Consider the following 17,851-nt stretch of genomic DNA (forward strand, 5'->3'; position numbering starts at 1 on the left):
TATAGAAGAGTGCAAACAAGCTTACGGTCTGGCTGACGGTACGTGGATACCGTGCTGACCCTAAAATGCCGAAGGGTAAGGCGTTAGGGGTTAGGGCAAAATTATTTAGCTGTGATCTTCTGTAAGGTTGAGGTATTGCCCCACTCATATTATCAGAAGAGTAGATTCTGCCTCAAAATGCGGTGCCGTACCCCAATGTACATTGTTGAGCAGTTATCTTGTAATTTTGTTTTTTTTTTGTCTAGTCTTTAAGTTGTCTGTGTATCGATGTATGTATGTGAGTGTGAATAAACGATTATTATTATTACTACTATTATTAATAAAATGTACGGTCGTATAACACCATAGACATAAAAGCACTCACTTGTTGGCCAGGAACGCTACAAATGTACTTAGTTTATGTGATTTTCTCGCTTGATTGTAACACATTTGATCGGCGGCGCTTCGGCCTGTCCTGTTCATTGGTGTTATCATGTTGCCCGGATACGGTTCGTTTAAGGCGATCAATTTTATCTGGAAAAAATACGTCAATTGTTTAGTTACACGGTGAGAATTTATTTTTTATTTTTGTACGATTGTTCGAGTGAAACTGTTGCAAAGTGTTAGGTAATTAATGTATACAAATAAATAAAATTTATTTAGCGCTACGCTTTTTACTAAATATGGATGTATACATGGTATATGATACCAAAAAACATTTTTACAATTGTTGTCTGTCTGTCTGTTTGTTCTAGCTCATCTCTAAAACGGCTGGACCAATTTCGACAGGACTTTCACTGTTAGATAGCTGATGTAGTAAGGAGTAAATCAGGTTACTTTTATTTTAACAATAACTTTTTTGTTAAATTCCTTGCGAATGAAGTCGTGGGCACATCTAGTATATAAATAATCGTTTGACAACAAATTTATTAAGTCGTGTAATATTTCTTATTATATAAGTAACACTATAATACAAATAAAATAGTAACTAATCATTAAATGGTTGTAATATGTTTAAAAACTCTTATATTTATATATTTTAGTTCTACTACGAATTCAACGCAAAAGAACTATTTCTATGTGCAGACTAATAACATTATAAAAAAAACTTTTACTAAAGTAAAATTGTCTTTTTTTCTAAACATAATTTTTATTTTATTAATGACTTAATAGCCCAAAATTTCAACCAACAAAATCTATAATGAAATTTAATTTTAGTCATAATTATGTAAACCACAAATTGCTATGAGTTCTTAAAATATCCAAACCAGAATTCCTAAATAGCACGTGACCGCATTTTGTAAATAACTTTGGATATAGTACCAAAATGTTATTTTAACTAAATTGTGTAGTCTACGTATTCGGTAGCGCAATTAAATCAACTAGTGGTCGAGATTCGACTATAAGTGTGCGAAATTTTATACTCCTCCGTCGCCCTATTTTCATAAAAAGGGGTACAAAGGTTTTGCTTTACTTTTTCAATTGAAAATCTACTTTGCTAACGCGTTTCGTAATAAGAGGTCTAGCAGATTATTATAAATACGTATTTATTTTTTCTTTGCGTTTTTCAATTTTTACGTTCATAAATAAAAATTAAATTTATACAAATCGACCTAAAACAAAGTAAAGTATTTTTGTGACTTTTTATCTTTATAAATCTATTATAACTTTAGACATTTTCCTTTGATAAGAGACCATAAAAGTTGAGGTTTAGGATGTGTGAGAATGTATATAATAACTTCGTAACACGCTGTTTCACAATGTTCTATCCGTTCACACGTTAATACCTATGTCTTAGAAAGGGCTAAATACCAATTTCCAATCGATTTATTTGATTATAATAATAGAAATAAAAAAAATTGATTTAAAAAAAAAGAAAACATATTTTGACTAAAAACACAATTCCGAAAAACAATTTCCAATGATATTTAAAGAGAGAAAAACTATTCGAACAGTAAATAATAGGCAATCATTCGATTAACGCATAATTCTTTAAAAAAATAAATTTGTAATTGTTTATAAAACCAATTCTATAACATCGTTTTTAAAAATATCATGTCTCACAGAAGTTGACAGTACGAGATATATCTCAAAGAACATTATAAAAAATTAAACTCAAAGAGATATATATCAAAGTAGAACCAATGTGAGATTTTCCTATCATTTTTAAAAATATGAAATACCCTATTCACGAAGCAATACAATGCAAATGTGATATCGAAAAATATTATAATTCCCACCTTGCGCATCCTTGCAAACCTTTAGGCACCCTAGTTGGACGATACGAATATTTAAATTTTAGCACACAAATGTCGATTCTCGGCCATTCTATTCCTTACCTCAATAGTACAGCAACATCATTTTTGCATTTCTTATAGTTTGAAATGAGATGTTTAGTAAGATATGCATCCTAGAAAATTTATGAATCACTTATATCTTTTGGGGGATGTATCATGTTAAAAGATCTACAAAGTCACACCGGTAATTGCTCCGCTGCTGCGTACTGTAGCTGTACAATTTAAATCATATAATCTGCTGCAGTAAACATGCTTTTAGTAGCAGGACTATCAAGAAGAAAATAGTATAAGATTATATTATTATAGTAAAGAATATATATTTACGAAATCATCAACATGTCGAGTATCATCGTCCCACGGCGATGTTGGTTTTGATGTAGTAGTGTAGAGTCTCGGCTTATGTGACGTACTTGTGTGACTTTCTCTTGTTTGAAGGAAAGAACCCATCTGTTTATGAGAAAAAATAAAAATTGTTTATAATTGGAAAAAAGTCAAATATTCGTGAGGACGATACTTTAATTTTTGTAAATATGCATGTATTTATATTATATTTATATGTGTAGTTCTCGCCTTAGTACTAAAAATTAAAGAAATATAAATAATATTTACTATAACATATTGCCATCCGTTTTCAACCCTCATCAATAGTATTTTCTCTTGTAAAACATACGCCAGTGTTCCTAGCGGCGTGATCGAAGTTCTCTGTAACAAATAAACGTAGTACTACTATGATTAGATATTATTATGGCTGATGATAAAATAATGTTATGATGATAAAATAGTGTTATGAATTTAATTTGAGGTATACAGTTAAAGTCTAACCGTTTTCGTAAGATAATGTTTATTTAATAATAATTATAAGACTAAGTTTAGAAACAATATTTGTATCTTCGTACCCATTTAAAAATGGGTGTTTGAAAATTAAACAAATTTATAGTATAATAAATATTTTTAATATGTTACGCTTTGCGTAAAATTGATTATGATATACAGTTACTAACATATATACTTAATACATAATTAAGTGAAAGCTAAACGGCATATTTCGCAATCGCAGTTATCGGTTGCATTTACAACATTGGTTCGTTATTCGAAAATCTGTGCGAAATATAGTTCTAAATAATTACTTTGTAAAGATTCCCATAAAGGCTACGGGAGTTTTAATAATTTTCATAATCATTGACAGTTTCGGGACTGTTGTTTTCAAATAGAACCGAGATTATTGTTCCACAGCGATTACGTTTACAAATCGCTCTGTGAATTGGCAAAAATGAATAACACCCAACTCAGACATTAAATGCATCCTGAAATGTGCAATATTATTTTACATACGTGTCAGCATTCTGGAAACCGAGATTTGCTTTCACTGGAGACAAATATCGCTCTGAAAGTTCCTAGCCCTCATACCTTCAATAATGCTGTGCTGGTTTTATAAATGATAGTCGGTGCTGTATAGAAGTCATCATCTTCATTCGAACTGTCTGCAATGTCAAAAATATTTAATTTTCCAATTATCATGTCTTATTATTTTATATTTTACATCATTCGTGCTAAATTAGAAAAAAAGTTTTACCGGCACCATTATTTCTATCATTGAAGGCGAATAGTGTACTCCGCGTAAGAATTCCACCAGGTTCTCCTTTTGGACCAGTAATAGATACCCCGGGTGGACCAGGAGGTCCAGGAGGTCCAGGTGGACCAGGAACCATTACTGAGTCTGATTTTTCACAAGTCCCCGGTATCCCAGGTTTTCCTTCTGTGCCAGGTTTACCAGCTTCACCTCTTTCACCCTTTTCACCTTTAATCTGGAATATTGTGATATTAGACATTTACATAATTGTTTTATCCCCTTCAACATTTACGGGTATTACTCCACTGTGATATTTAAAAACCAACATAGGAAAAATAACATCAACTGAAGTCAATTAAATATTATAGAACTGTATTTAATGTACGCGTATAAATGATATTGTGTACTGAAGTAACTTCCAAATAAATCTTACAAGCATTTAAACTTCTTAGTCTTATTATCATATAGATATGAACCATATTAAAATCTATAGGAATTTTATTAGAATAAATTATTATTAATATTCTTACTAGAGGTTAGTTTTACGTACTTTTTTGATGTCAATGAACGGAGTTTCACCTTTCTCTCCCTTTGATCCAGCATCACCTTTTTCACCTTTAGGTCCAGTTGGGCCCTTAAATAATTTTTTTAATCAAAATCAAAATCAAAAACAAAAACAGCTTTATTCAAAAAGCCCCCAAGAGCACTTTCAAAATAGTCATTTTAGAAATTAAAGTTTAAAAATAAATTATTATTTTTGTAAAAGTAGCTAGAACCGATTCGGAATAAACAAGAAAGGCAAGATAAATAAAAGAATAATGATTATTATTATTTTTTTGAGTACCTGCATTCCAGGATCTCCTCGTTGGCCTTTAGGTCCTATTGATCCAGGTGCTCCTTTTTGCCCTGTTTTTCCTATGTGTCCCAATGGTCCACGCGGTCCAGGCTTACCAGGTGGCCCCTATTTTAAGCAAATGTTAAAATTTATAACATTGACGCTCCTTATTTCTATATTATGCATAATTAAATTTGTATAATAAGAACAATTTTTTGTTAGTTGTAATCAATTTATTCCTATGATTTTAACTTGTAAAAAAAACCATTGTCAGTTGAAGATGCCTTAACCATTTTGGATTCTAGCTGACTCTTGTCAAATAGCAGGAGCGATTTTTACCAGTTTAGCTAAAAATTGCCGCAAGGAAACTCGCTTTAACTTTAAAAAACACCGCACTGAAATTAGTCTATCCATCCGAGAGCTATGATGCCACAGACGGAAAGATCTTGGCGTCGAAATGGTAAAACCTCTCGTTCTTGTCAAGAGCTAAAACAAACCTTCATCAGACTAATAGCAGATGTTGGTACATTTCCAGGTGGACCAGGCTCTCCTTGTTCACCTTTGTCACCTCTTGGACCTGTGATACCTGGTTCTCCTCTATGACCTTGTGAACCCTTTTCACCCGGAGGACCTCGTGGGCCATCATTTCCTGGTAAGCCAATTGGTCCTACGGGTCCTGAATCACCTTTTTCACCCTAAAATGATAAAATATAAATTTCAGTGGGATAAAAATTACTAAATCGCAAAATCAAAACTGTTTAAGTAATTCACTAACTTTAATCCCTGGAACACCTGTTTCACCTTTGTATCCTCTTAGTTTTTCTACTATTGCTGCATCTGTAATTTTATAGTTGAATATTTGAATACTAAAATGGTTTTTAAAAATATACGGCTTAGTAATATTACTTTGTCATGTTATTTATAGTTTTTAACGTACTTTCAGCGGGATCCGTTTCCGTGTCTAATATTGAAGATAGTTTAGCTGGTAGACCAGGTAAACCAATATCACCTCGGTCGCCTTTATCACCTAAAAAATATCGACATATTAATTTAAAACTAAATAAAAAAGTATTAGACTAACGTAATAATTGCATTTCTTTTTCATTAGTAATACTTATTAGTTTATAAAAGAGTAATTTACAATAAATTGGGCATTATTATTTTCAACAGTTATAAAGTAAACTTACTATAACAATAATTCAACTAACCTTTGTCTCCCTTATCTCCAGGATGACCGTGAGTACCCGGTACTCCTGGAAAGCCATTCTTTCCAGGTTCTCCTGTATCACCTTTCTCTCCTCGAAGACCCGGTTTGCCATCAAGTCCCTAAAGATCGTAAAATTTCTATTAATTATTTATAACAGTTTACAAGTAAATATGTGAAGAAATTAATATTTATGTTTAAGGTGTAACTTACCCGTTGTGTAATAATTTGTGTCATTAATTCACCTTTCTCTCCTTTTTCTCCTGGATTGCCCTTATCACCTCTTTTACCTTCAACCCCAGGAGGCCCCTGTGGTCCTGGTGGTCCAATTGGACCCGGTTCACCTCTTTCGCCCGCAACTGGCTCTTTTGCCTCTTCTATTTCCTGTCAACACATCTCTGACACTATTTGTTTCTAGATAAAGATGTTTAACTTACTCTCTTTTTATCTTTGGTATATGTGTGGAATGGCAGAAATATTTATAAGTGTATTTTTACGCACTTTAGTTATTAAATATTTTTATTGTCTTAAGTTACACTGTAAATAATCACCTTATATACGGGTACAGGTGGACCAGGTGGACCCATTGGACCTTGAGCTCCTTGAGGACCGGTATTTCCATCCCTTCCTGGTTCTCCTTTAGAACCTTGCTCACCATCCTTTCCAGGAACGCCATCTCTGCCCGGCTCACCTGGATCACCCCTTAACCCCATTGGACCTCTTTCGCCTTGCTTACCCGGTTGACCCTGAGTGTCGATAAATGTAATAATATATAAATGTAATAATGTTAATGAATGTGAATCATTTATTCATTAATTAGAAGTTACATTTTACGACATACTCGTACTTTATGATACACTTACTGTTAATCCAGGTTTTCCTACTTCCCCATCATCACCTCGAGGACCCGGTTCTCCACGAGGTCCTCTCATTTCTGGCATGGTAAGCAATAAATCCGATACGATCTTCTCTGAACATTGGCAGGACTGTAAAGCAAATAAAAATAGTACTTTGCTATTTCTGATGTACAAAATAGTGTTTTGTTATTTAATATTTCTTACTCCTTGATCGCCTTTGACACCAGGTGGTCCTTGTGGACCTACTGTACCTGGTGGTCCCTGTGGTCCAATTGGACCAATAACGGACACGCCTTTGTCACCCTGTGAAAATAAGAAATAATTAAAATCGAACCGTATCCAAATCTAAAAGTATCATTCTGGATTTTTAATCAGTTGGACGAACAGTAGAATGTAAGTAGTAGAAGACTTGAATTAACAACTCTTTAGGGTGTAGTTACTAAATATCAAGTAAGAAAATTTGTTAGACAGCAACAAAAATAGCGATAAAAATTCCGTTCAAATTTTTTTATTACCTTTTCACCCTTGTCGCCTGTATCTCCTTTGTCACCTTTATCCCCTTTTTCACCCTTTCCGTATATTTCACCGCTATCTGTAAATTGATTGTTTTACAAAAAAAAAAAAAATATGAAAAACTTTAGTTCTTTTGAGATGCATTTTACATAAGCAGATTAATTTTTGTGTATGATTCAACAAAATTAAATAGCGTAGTCCTATAAAAATACTTTAGATTATTTTTTACCTTCCTTTCTTTCTACTAGCTTATTCGTTTGTTTTACTTACCAACGTCAGTACTCTCAGAATCCGTATCTTCTGTTGTTGAATCTCCAAACTTAAAAAAAAAAGTCTTTTTTAGAACTTATTCAATTCGACAATTTAATAATTTATTAGTTTGTTAGAAAACTCAAGCACGAGCTTTGTTTGAAGCGAGAAGCCAATTACACCATTTTGAAAATAAGTGTATAGAAACTTTATTATTTAAAACAAACAGCCAATTTAAATTTTCAGACATACCCTGTCTTCTAGATTCTCTGGTTTGCCATATACCTAGAATATTGTTAAGGTTAAACATTTTCATGTTATTTGTGTTATAACAACAACATTTGTTAATTTCATGTAGAGTTATTTTCCTTGAAATAATCAACACAAAAGCTTAATTATAATTGATATCGCGATAGTCGCGTTTTTTTCAATTGATTTTATATAATAACTAGCTGACCCCGCAAACGTTGTTTTGCGATATATGTTATTAACCCCCTTAATACCCCTCCCTTTATAACTTAGTGGTATGAAAAATAGATGTTGGCCGATTCTCAAACGTACCTGATATGCACACAAAATTTTATAAAAATCGGTCCAGCCGTTTCGGAGGAGTATTTTAACTAACATTGTGACACGAGAATTTGATGTATAAAATTTATATAATATTTAATATTAAAATTCTGTATGTCAGAAAAAGAGATGCTGGTATCAATTGCTTTTCATATTATTATTAAGTTTTTGCGTTGTAAATTAATAACGAAGAAACAAAATATTTTTTATAGTATGTAATACAATTTGACCTATGAAAATTGTTAATTAATATTAGTAAGTGACTTACATCACCGCGGCCTCCCGTCTTAACGTCAATCTATGGAAGAAATAGTCCTCTATACTAGGGTGTCCCAATGGAAATATATTACAATCAAAAATTAAGTTTAAGTCAATCACAAATTGTCATAATACATAATATTGTGATACAATCGGACGTATTACTATTTATATTTATGATAATGATAATAATATAAAATATGTAAATAGTGTAAATAATTTTACATATTTTTGATTGTATTTTTGTAAAGTGTGTAAAAGTATAAATAATAGAAAATATATAAAAGTATAGTGTGCTGGGTAGAATGTGTTTTAAAAGATAAAAAGAAAAACGTAGATTTGCAAAGCGAACATAGTTTTTGCTTAACAAATAATATGAAACTTACACTATCGGGTAGTTTATTATCCTGTAAGATAAAAATACATATTTTTATATATTAACATATGTGTTTTGTTTCATAAAGACTAATAAGATACTCACAAAGTTGCAAACATCATTTTTTCCATGCGAATCTGGATTTGGGTATATTTTAAGAGTTTGGATGGATTCCTGTAACAATAAAAAAAAACTATTAATAACAAAGAAATAATAAAAATACCTACTACTATGGTAATAAAAATACACTACTCATTATGTGGGATTTTCGATATAGTATTAGAGTACCTAGGTGACTGTGGTAATAACTGCTTATCATTTAAAGAACTACGTGTAGACAGATATCTTTTAATACTACATAATATATCCTAAAAATAATACTTTACGTGATAGACATTTCTATATATTATATTTATTTATTTATTTATTCAATTTTCGGGAAATAAGCAGATACACATAACAAAATATATGAATACAAATTTATTTTACAAAATTTAGCAACAGTTTCCACCAATTACTATTTCATAAAAGCACTCTAAAGCAATGATAAGCTATAATTAATTAATTAATATTAAAAACTCAAAAAAGCAAAAATCGTCAATAAAATTCATTCAAAACTAAATTGTTTTAATGGAATTCGGTAACTGCTTTTTATATTGAACTAAAGATAAATGAAATAAATCAAAATCCAAAAAAATGCTCATTGTGTTCACGACAAGCTCTGATCAAAAACGAATTAGCGTTATAGGAGGTACGACAAGTTAGACTATGACAACACCTCGGATGACGTGAACTAGATCGTGGACAGTTCAAAAGTAGATTGCTAAGTAAAAATGATGAGTCTATGTGATTATTAGCAACTTTAAATAAAAATATTTGGTCTCGAACAGAACGGCGTCTAGACTGACTCAATAGCTTGTTTGGTAAGTTAGTAAATTTATACGACAAATACTTCAGAAACTTATTCTGAATATTCTCAATCCGATTCTTATAAAAGCCTTACTGAGGATTCCAGACCGTAGAGGCATTCTCAAGTACAGAGCGAATGTAGGAGTTGTAAAGAAGATTAAGCGTGAAAGGTCTCCTAAACTCAGATCCGATCCTCATCCAAATGTAATTTTACAACAGTACAGTGTAACGCCCAAGTTTCTCACCTCAGATTTCCGGGTTAGTAAAGTATTGTTAAGAGTATATTTATAAATTAAAGGTTGGAGTTTGCGTGAGGAAGAAACTATACTACATTTAGTAATATTCAGATGATGCAAATTGTACATACAATATATTTCAAGGCTATTTATATCTGTTTGAAGATCATAACAATCAGCTAATGATTTAATAGTTTTAAATATTTTAGTGTCATCAGCGTACAAAAGGAATTCAGAGGACACAAACACATCGCTTATATCATTTATAAATATATTAAATATTAAAAGACCGAGGTATAAGATATTTATGAATAATAACATATATAGCAGAAATAATAGAACATTTTAATAAATTAGTATCCATATAAAATATGATTGACGTCAACTGATCCATGAAACTAAAATACGTTATATAGAGTGAGTATCAATATAATTATTCAGTCAATGAGGGTTGAGTTGCGCAACAAAGTTATCTATTGCAGTCCAAGCTTGCTCATTCAGGAGATACTGCTACATTTTATGAGAAATATTTTCTCTAAGCAATAAAGTAATTCAAAGTGAGTGCCACCACAAGCTTGATGCAAGTTCATATTATAAGACTAAACTGTAAACGCAAAACAGACGAGCTACGAGCAACTTTTAAGAATCGTCAACTGTATATTCTGAAATAAAAGTTGAAAAACATTTTTACTCTGTGATGCTATTCGCGAAAAATATACGGGTAGTCTGTAAGAGCTCTGTCTGTTTGCGTTGACGCTATTTTCATTGTTCTGTTAGAAGATTAAAAATATGACGGGATTCCACTCTTTTGTGGAACGAGGCGAGGTTTTAATGAAACTGAATCTCGATTCAAGAATTTAGTTGCTATCGAATCGGGTCTTATGGGATTGAATTTGTTCTATATACTTTTATATATTTTTAATATAATATAGAAATTAATCCCCATTCCTCTTGGTCACGCCATAACTTGAAAACGAATTTACTAATTTCATTCAACTTCTTTATGAAATTTTGTATACTTTTTTAAAATAAATTGCGCAGAAAATTCGGAAATTTCAGAAAACACTTAATGCTTAAACTCTATGTGTGTGTGTGAATTCTCGCAAGATTGTCGGTTTGTCAAATCGGTTAATATGTTTATAATTAAATTATAATTTAGATGAGTGTATAAGCGTTACATTTTCTAACATTTAACAATTTAATACGCATTTTTTTATTTACTGCAAAACTTTAACGAAGTATTGGGAAAAACTGGATGTAAGCCCTAATTTTATTAGATTTAAATTAGGGTTCGATCCCTCTCGAGTCTATAACAGGCAACATATTTAACGGTTGATTTTTATGAATATAAATATATTATTAATTTATTATTCAAAAAATATTATTTGAAATCGTTATTTTATGTTAGGAAGGAAAAATATTAGCATTATTTCAGCTACGTGTAGGCGCGCGCTGAATGGTTTCCCGCGTTCTGATAAAATGAACATTCGAAAAATCTTGGGTCAATTGTTAACTGTAAAATAATGAATAGAATTAATAAAATCGTTTTTTTATTGATCATGAGTTTTTGCTATTTGTAGAGATGTCTCGAATAATTTTATGATGATTTAACATTGTGACTGAGTCACGTTTTGTTTAGTTTTTATCGTATGTGTTTAAAATTGTGTAATGTATCCCGACTCAAAAACTTGTATAATCTTAAGTAAAAAAAAAAAAAAAAAAAAACTAAGTCCAATTAAAAAAATAAACCTCTTTTGCAATAAACAAATAAAGATTTCAATGATTTATTTATTTTAAAACCGTGTTAAAATTTACCGTTTAATGACGTACTAACATTACTTTTTAAGTTATTAAATGTTACTAACACTTGTATGGAATTAAATCTGAAATAAAAAAAATAATAATTATTATAATTATAAAAGTCTAAATTAAGACATAAAAAGATAACTATGCTAAGATTTATTATACGAATAATTTGACGGTATATTAATTAGTATGATCTTTTAATTACCTTCAGGCCCCTTTTTGAAATAATATTGTTTCGTTTTGTACTATTTCGTAGTTAATGTACTAATTACAATATTCCGTTATAATATTAAATGTACCTATTATATTTAAAAATATATTTTTTAAAAGAACAAACCAAGTTATTGTATAAAAAAAAACCGTAATGTAGGTCAGACTGGAGGCGTTGATATTTTATCTGGAATTTTCTACAACAAAACAATCTCACCAAGAACTTCAAAGTAAACTTGATTCTTTTATGCAATATCTTTAATTTAAAGAATGAGAATCGTAAAAGCGTTTTGTAATAATATTATCACACAAACTTGTAATTATTGTGATAGAAAAAGCCTACGTAAGTACTTTATGTAAGAACGTAGTTGGAGAAAGAGCTTCAAGTATAAAAAAAACTTAATCATAAGATTAATATCTCGTTCAAACAATTAAGGTTACGGATTTCAAATATTAACATAGAAATGTAGATGTAAGAAATTTAACGAACTTTTAAAATACGAGTTAGACTCAAACATATGAGATTACGTAGTACAGAAAACGGTGAAATATTGACTGAAAATAAAACTTAGTATTTTATTACAATTATAACGAATCTTCATTCAACAATGTAGCACAAGACTGTTCCTCAGTAATAGTTTCATTAGCTGACCATATAGATTTTTCCCTTTATTACACACTGTCAAACGCATAAAGTCAAAATAATCATTATCTTGTACAAAATATAAGAAATAAAAAAGATCATTTTCAAGCTGAAGACGAGACCAAGGGAAAAATGGCTTCATTTTTATATAATATACTAGAAGTTTATACGCAGTTATCAACAAAATGATGAGATTGAAGTATTAAATGAAAAATATCGAATTATTATGAGTTGCATTATACTCTTAAAGTTTCATATAATATTTTTACCCAGAGAAGTTATAAAAGTGTTGCTCGCGGCTAGTTAAGAAGCAGAAGCTTATGCGAAAATATTTTAGTTAAAGTCGACTTAGATACTAGTTGCTTTATAGGTATAGTTAAGGATATTTTGTTGGTTATACTTTTTTTATTCTTTTAATAAACTGATTTCAAGTAACGTAACTGGTGGTATAAGGCTATCCACAAAACACTGTTTAACTAAATATTACACGTTTTCAAACACTATCTACTTACAAAGCTACGTTTTGGATGAAGCTCTATTAGCCCTTCTTAGTAAGAGAATATTCCTTTGATCAACAGAGGTAGTTTTTTATATGACCTTCAAATATTCTGAATTACAGTAATACAAGTTCTCCCGTGACCTGTTACGTTGCTGTAAAGTATCCGAAACGTCGGGCATCTAAAATATAATAAACCGCAATAAAATTCGAACAAGTTGTTATATTATAAATGAGTTTAATTCGCGTAAACATTAGAAAACAATAAGTAATACAATTTTTGTTTCCCCTAATGTCAGAGTTGCGATAAAATTACTTTTATAATAAATGTCTTATTTTATGTATAAAAAAATAAATAAAAGTAGCTGTAGCGTAGTCTGTTCGCTCAAGTCTCCAGGGATTTCGATTTGTATATCTGTTATTACGCAAACAGACAAAGAAATATTGTTCCATTTTTTTTAAATAAAAATATAGATCCCTATTTGTCAATGATTCTACTTGAATTAAATAAGACGCCTTTGACGGTTTAACGTTGCAATTTTGTTGTAGTGGCCACTATGACTTAAAGCATAATTTCAAGTCGCTAAAAATTATATTTTATTTTTCAGTACGTCTGACTGAGTGGAGCGTTTCCAATGATTTTTTTAAAACCAAAGGTACCTAAAGGTATTTAAATTTAATTGAGATCCAACAAGTACTTTTCGAGTTATATGTAACTAATAATGCATATTTACTTGATTATTTTTTCGTCGACCCACGTGGTATTATACCGCATTAATTTTCAGTGGTTATATCGATTTTAATGATTCTTAATGTAATCGAAAGCTGATGATTGTCTTGTAGTCCCATTTAAACTTGATCGAGACAAGTAAACACTTTTTGAGTAATCTTTGATAACGCGTATTTACTTGACTATTTTTACGTGTACCTACGTTATATTACTTGTCGTTGTAATTGAAGTCGGTTTTATTTTCGTTTGCGAGCAAACATAATACTACCGTTTGATATTTTTTTATCTGCTGTGTGGTTACGGCAGTAAAGAATATAGCCACCCCCTCTCTTCCTGTGGGTGTCGCAAGAGGCGACTAAGGGATAACACAGTTCCACTACCACCATGGAACTTAAAAAGACTGAATGGCGGGATAACCATCCAATTGCTGGCTTTGAAATACACATGCCGAAGACGGGGAGCAGCGTCTTCGGCGCGACAAAGCCAGCCCTGCGGTCACCTGCCCACATGAGTTCACGTCATTTTTGGCGCGAACTTGTGAAAGCCTATGTCCAGCAGTGGACTGCGATAGGCAGTAGTAGGGATGATGACATTTTTATATATTAAAAGCGATATTGACTTGATAATACATCTTTGTATAATATTTTTCGATTCTAAGATGTTACGTGTACTGTGGCGCGGCTCAAAGTTCAGTACTTTGAGCACACATTGTTTTGAAATCTTTGAATATGTTTGTTGTTAAACAGACTGAATATTAATTATTTGGTAGTATAATCAACTTAAATTAGTTTTATAAAGTTCTCGTTGAGGTGTTTTATTCGAACTATAAAGTTTTAACTTTACGCTAGGAATAGTTTTTCTAACTAATATTACGTATTAATTGACTTTTTTTTTTTTTTTTTTTTTTTTTTTTTTTTTTTTTTTTTTTTTTTTTTTTTTTTTTTTTTTTTTTTTTTTGTAATTTACAATCAGTCGCCAGACTATAAGTAAATTTGTTATAAGGAGAATGGCGATTAGAGTGGCTACAGGATTGGGCTGCAGCCCTCTTTTAGGTAGGAAGCACATGAGCTCTCTTCAGTCTTTTTACAGGCCTTGAGGTCGTCAGCTGGTAGGCTAGTGGGTTAGGATGTGCAGAAAGACGCTCCATGTAGTTTTTCCTGTAACGTTCAATTTCCGCCGTTACAGTGGGAATCCCAAGATAATCATGGATTTCTGAGTTTCGAGCAAACCACGGGGCGCCAGCAATGACACGCAGAATGTTGTTCTGTACTCTTTGGAGACACATTATATTAGATTTGCTGGCTGTAGACCAAATCTGGATTCCATATATCCAGATCGGTTTTAGGACAGTAGTGTAAACGAGCAGTTTGTTGTCAGTGGATAGAGTTGATTGTCTACCGAGTAACCAAAGCAAATTTCTGAATCGTTGGTTAGTTTCGTCTCTTTTGGCTTTAATGTGGTCTTTCCAGGTTAGGCGTCTATCCAGAAGGAAACCGAGATATTTGACGCAGTTTGTTTGTGGCAGAGTTGTGTTGTCAAGCCTGACCGGTGGGCAATCACCCTGCCGTAGTGAGAAAGTGATGTGAAAAGATTTGGGGGCACTAGCCTTCATTCGCCATTTGTTAAGCCAAGAGTGAGTGTCATTTAGTTGCCTTTGCAGTTTTGCGGTTGCTCTTATTGGGTCCACAGAAGATGAAAGGAAGGCAGCATCATCGGCGTAAGTAGCAATAGTGACGTCCCCTGACTGTGGTAGATCGTGGGTGAAGATGTTATACAAGACCGGTCCGAGGACTGACCCCTGGGGCACTCCAGCAAGACACTTGAATAAGCCAGATCTAGCTTCGCCCTGCTTAACAAAGAAAACTCTATCTTCCAAGTAAGACCTTATAATGGAATATATAGGATGTGGTAGAAGCTTCTTGATTTTATAGAGCAATCCTTTGTGCCAAACCTTGTCGAAGGCTTGCTGAATGTCCAAAAATGCTGCAGAGCAATACTGTTTGGTTTCCAGGCAGTGGCGAATGGAATCATAGACTCTGTGAACCTGTTCCACGGTTGAATGATGTTTTCGGAAACCAAATTGATGTTGCGGTATGATATCACGTTCGTTAATACATTTGGAAAGTCTAGTGAGAAATATTTTCTCCCAAAGCTTTGACAGGACGGGAGTCAGACTGATGGGCCGGTATGAAGATGGTTCATGAGTTGGTTTTCCGGGCTTGTGGATCATAATTATTTGCGAGACCTTCCAGACGTTGGGAAAGTGAGAAAGTCTCAATGTGGCGTTGAAGAGATTAGTTAAAAACACCACGCATTTTTTTGGTAATTCCTTCAAGAGCCTTGGCGTTATGAGATCGAAGCCAGGCGCTTTTTTGGCATTCATGTTTTTTATTTCTCTCAATACTTCACTGGGTGATGTTGGTGAGGGTGGAACACTGAGTTGAAAATCTTGATTCAGAATTAAATCTATATGCGGATCATCATCGCCAAGTGCTTCATTGGGTTTAAATATTGCGGCTAAATGAGTGCCAAAAGCATCAGCTTTCTCTGCGTCTGTACGTGCCCAGGTTTTTCCGTTTCGGATGGGGGGAGTCGGAATTTGCATTTTGTTTAAATTTTTTGTTGCTTTCCACAGGGAACGTTCGCCCCGGCCCAAAGGTGACATAAGCTCTAATGTTTGTCGCACTGTCTCATTAGCAGAAGCTCTCAACAGACCCCTCAACTCCTTAATTGCTCGATTGAGAGCCGATTTGTCAGAGGGGTGACGCGAGTGTTGCCAGACTCTGCGCAATCTGCGTTTCTGTTCGATTTTGTGTCTTATATCCATTGGTAATGTTGGAGAAAAGTTCCCCGTACAAAGCTCTGGTGTGTTTTTCCACGCAGCCACCTGGACCAAGTTTGTGAAATAGAGGCTGGCGTCTTCCAATTCATCAACCGATGACATGGGAAAGTGAAGGTTGATTTCCTCATTCAAGAGGTCACGAAAGCCGTACCAATCGGTTTTGAAATTGTGGAGAGATTCACATCCACGATCAGAGGTTGGAATTATTGAGCTAATCGTCAGAATAATAGGCGAGTGGTCAGACAAACCATCAAGGCTTGACTCCACTGATGTGTATTGTGGACAGATGTTTTTGGTAATGAAAAAGTCTAGTAAGTCAGGCGTCTTCTCCGGATCACTAGGCCAGTAAGTAGGACTACCTGTCGATAGTGTAAGAAGATGGTTGGAATCCAGACATTCTTTAAGACTTATAACCTTATAAATTGACATTATAACCAACAATAACATCATCAATTTCTTTTGTTTTAATTTATAAACATATGAGATAGCTTGTGCTACGAGTGCTGTGTGGCTACGGCACTAAAGAATTTAGCCACCCCCTCTCTTCCCGTGGGTGTCGTAAGAGGCGACTAAGGGATAACAAGGTTCCACAACCACCTTGGAACTTAAGAAGCCGACCGATGGCGGGATAACCATCCACCTGCTGGCTTTGAAATACACAGGCCGAAGACGGGCAGCAGCGTCTTCGGTGCGACAAAGCCAGTACTGCGGTCACCAACCCGCCTGCCCAGCGTGGTGACTATGGGCAAAACACATGAGTTCACGTTATTTTTGGCGTAAACTTGTGGAGGCCTATGTCCAGCAGTGGACTGTATAGGCTGTAATGATGAGATAGCTTAATAATTTATAGACTACATTTATACCACACGATTTTTAATTTATCCATAGTATATGTCTTAAAAATTAAAGCAGGAAAAGTAATGTTCTTATGATTCAAATTCTACGATAATTTTTTTTTCTAATCATAGATGAAGTAAAAAAAAAAGATGATGCGCGGCCTTTGTTGTTACTGAATCCACAAAACTCGGCTCCTTCAAGTAAACACACGCGCTCACGCACACATATGCATCAAACTACGCTCATTTTCGTTAGTATCTCACGGGACCTCATACAGTAACTTTGCCTATAAAATGCCGTTCTTTTGTAATTAAATGGCGCAAAAACAATACCAAAGTGAACAAAAAGTCTGAAGAAATATCGTTTCACACGTAAGTACATACAAAACTTTATATTTTTAGTTATTCCAAAATAATATTCAGGTTATTCGGAAC

At 33.0% G+C, this 17,851-nt stretch overlaps 1 protein-coding gene across 1 annotated transcript; it reads right to left on the reverse strand.

The window, feature by feature from the left end:
• Positions 1-202: 202 nt before the first annotated feature.
• LOC123659863 lies at positions 203-17,009 on the reverse strand. The gene is made up of 21 exons (XM_045595028.1): positions 14,826-17,009; positions 8,814-8,882; positions 8,343-8,372; positions 7,757-7,789; positions 7,526-7,574; positions 7,258-7,334; positions 6,947-7,045; positions 6,749-6,871; positions 6,437-6,631; positions 6,099-6,269; positions 5,890-6,007; positions 5,619-5,708; positions 5,457-5,518; positions 5,179-5,376; positions 4,691-4,807; positions 4,397-4,480; positions 3,850-4,081; positions 3,684-3,757; positions 2,886-2,978; positions 2,601-2,723; positions 203-513 (listed from the first exon to the last, which is right to left on the reverse strand). Exons 1-21 carry the CDS (start codon positions 17,007-17,009, stop codon positions 361-363), a joined length of 4,374 nt encoding a protein of 1,457 aa, XP_045450984.1. The 3' UTR covers positions 203-360.
• Positions 17,010-17,851: the final 842 nt, after the last annotated feature.

Source organism: Melitaea cinxia, chromosome 14, assembly GCF_905220565.1.
Source record: "Melitaea cinxia chromosome 14, ilMelCinx1.1, whole genome shotgun sequence".
Lineage (NCBI taxonomy): Eukaryota > Metazoa > Arthropoda > Insecta > Lepidoptera > Nymphalidae > Melitaea > Melitaea cinxia.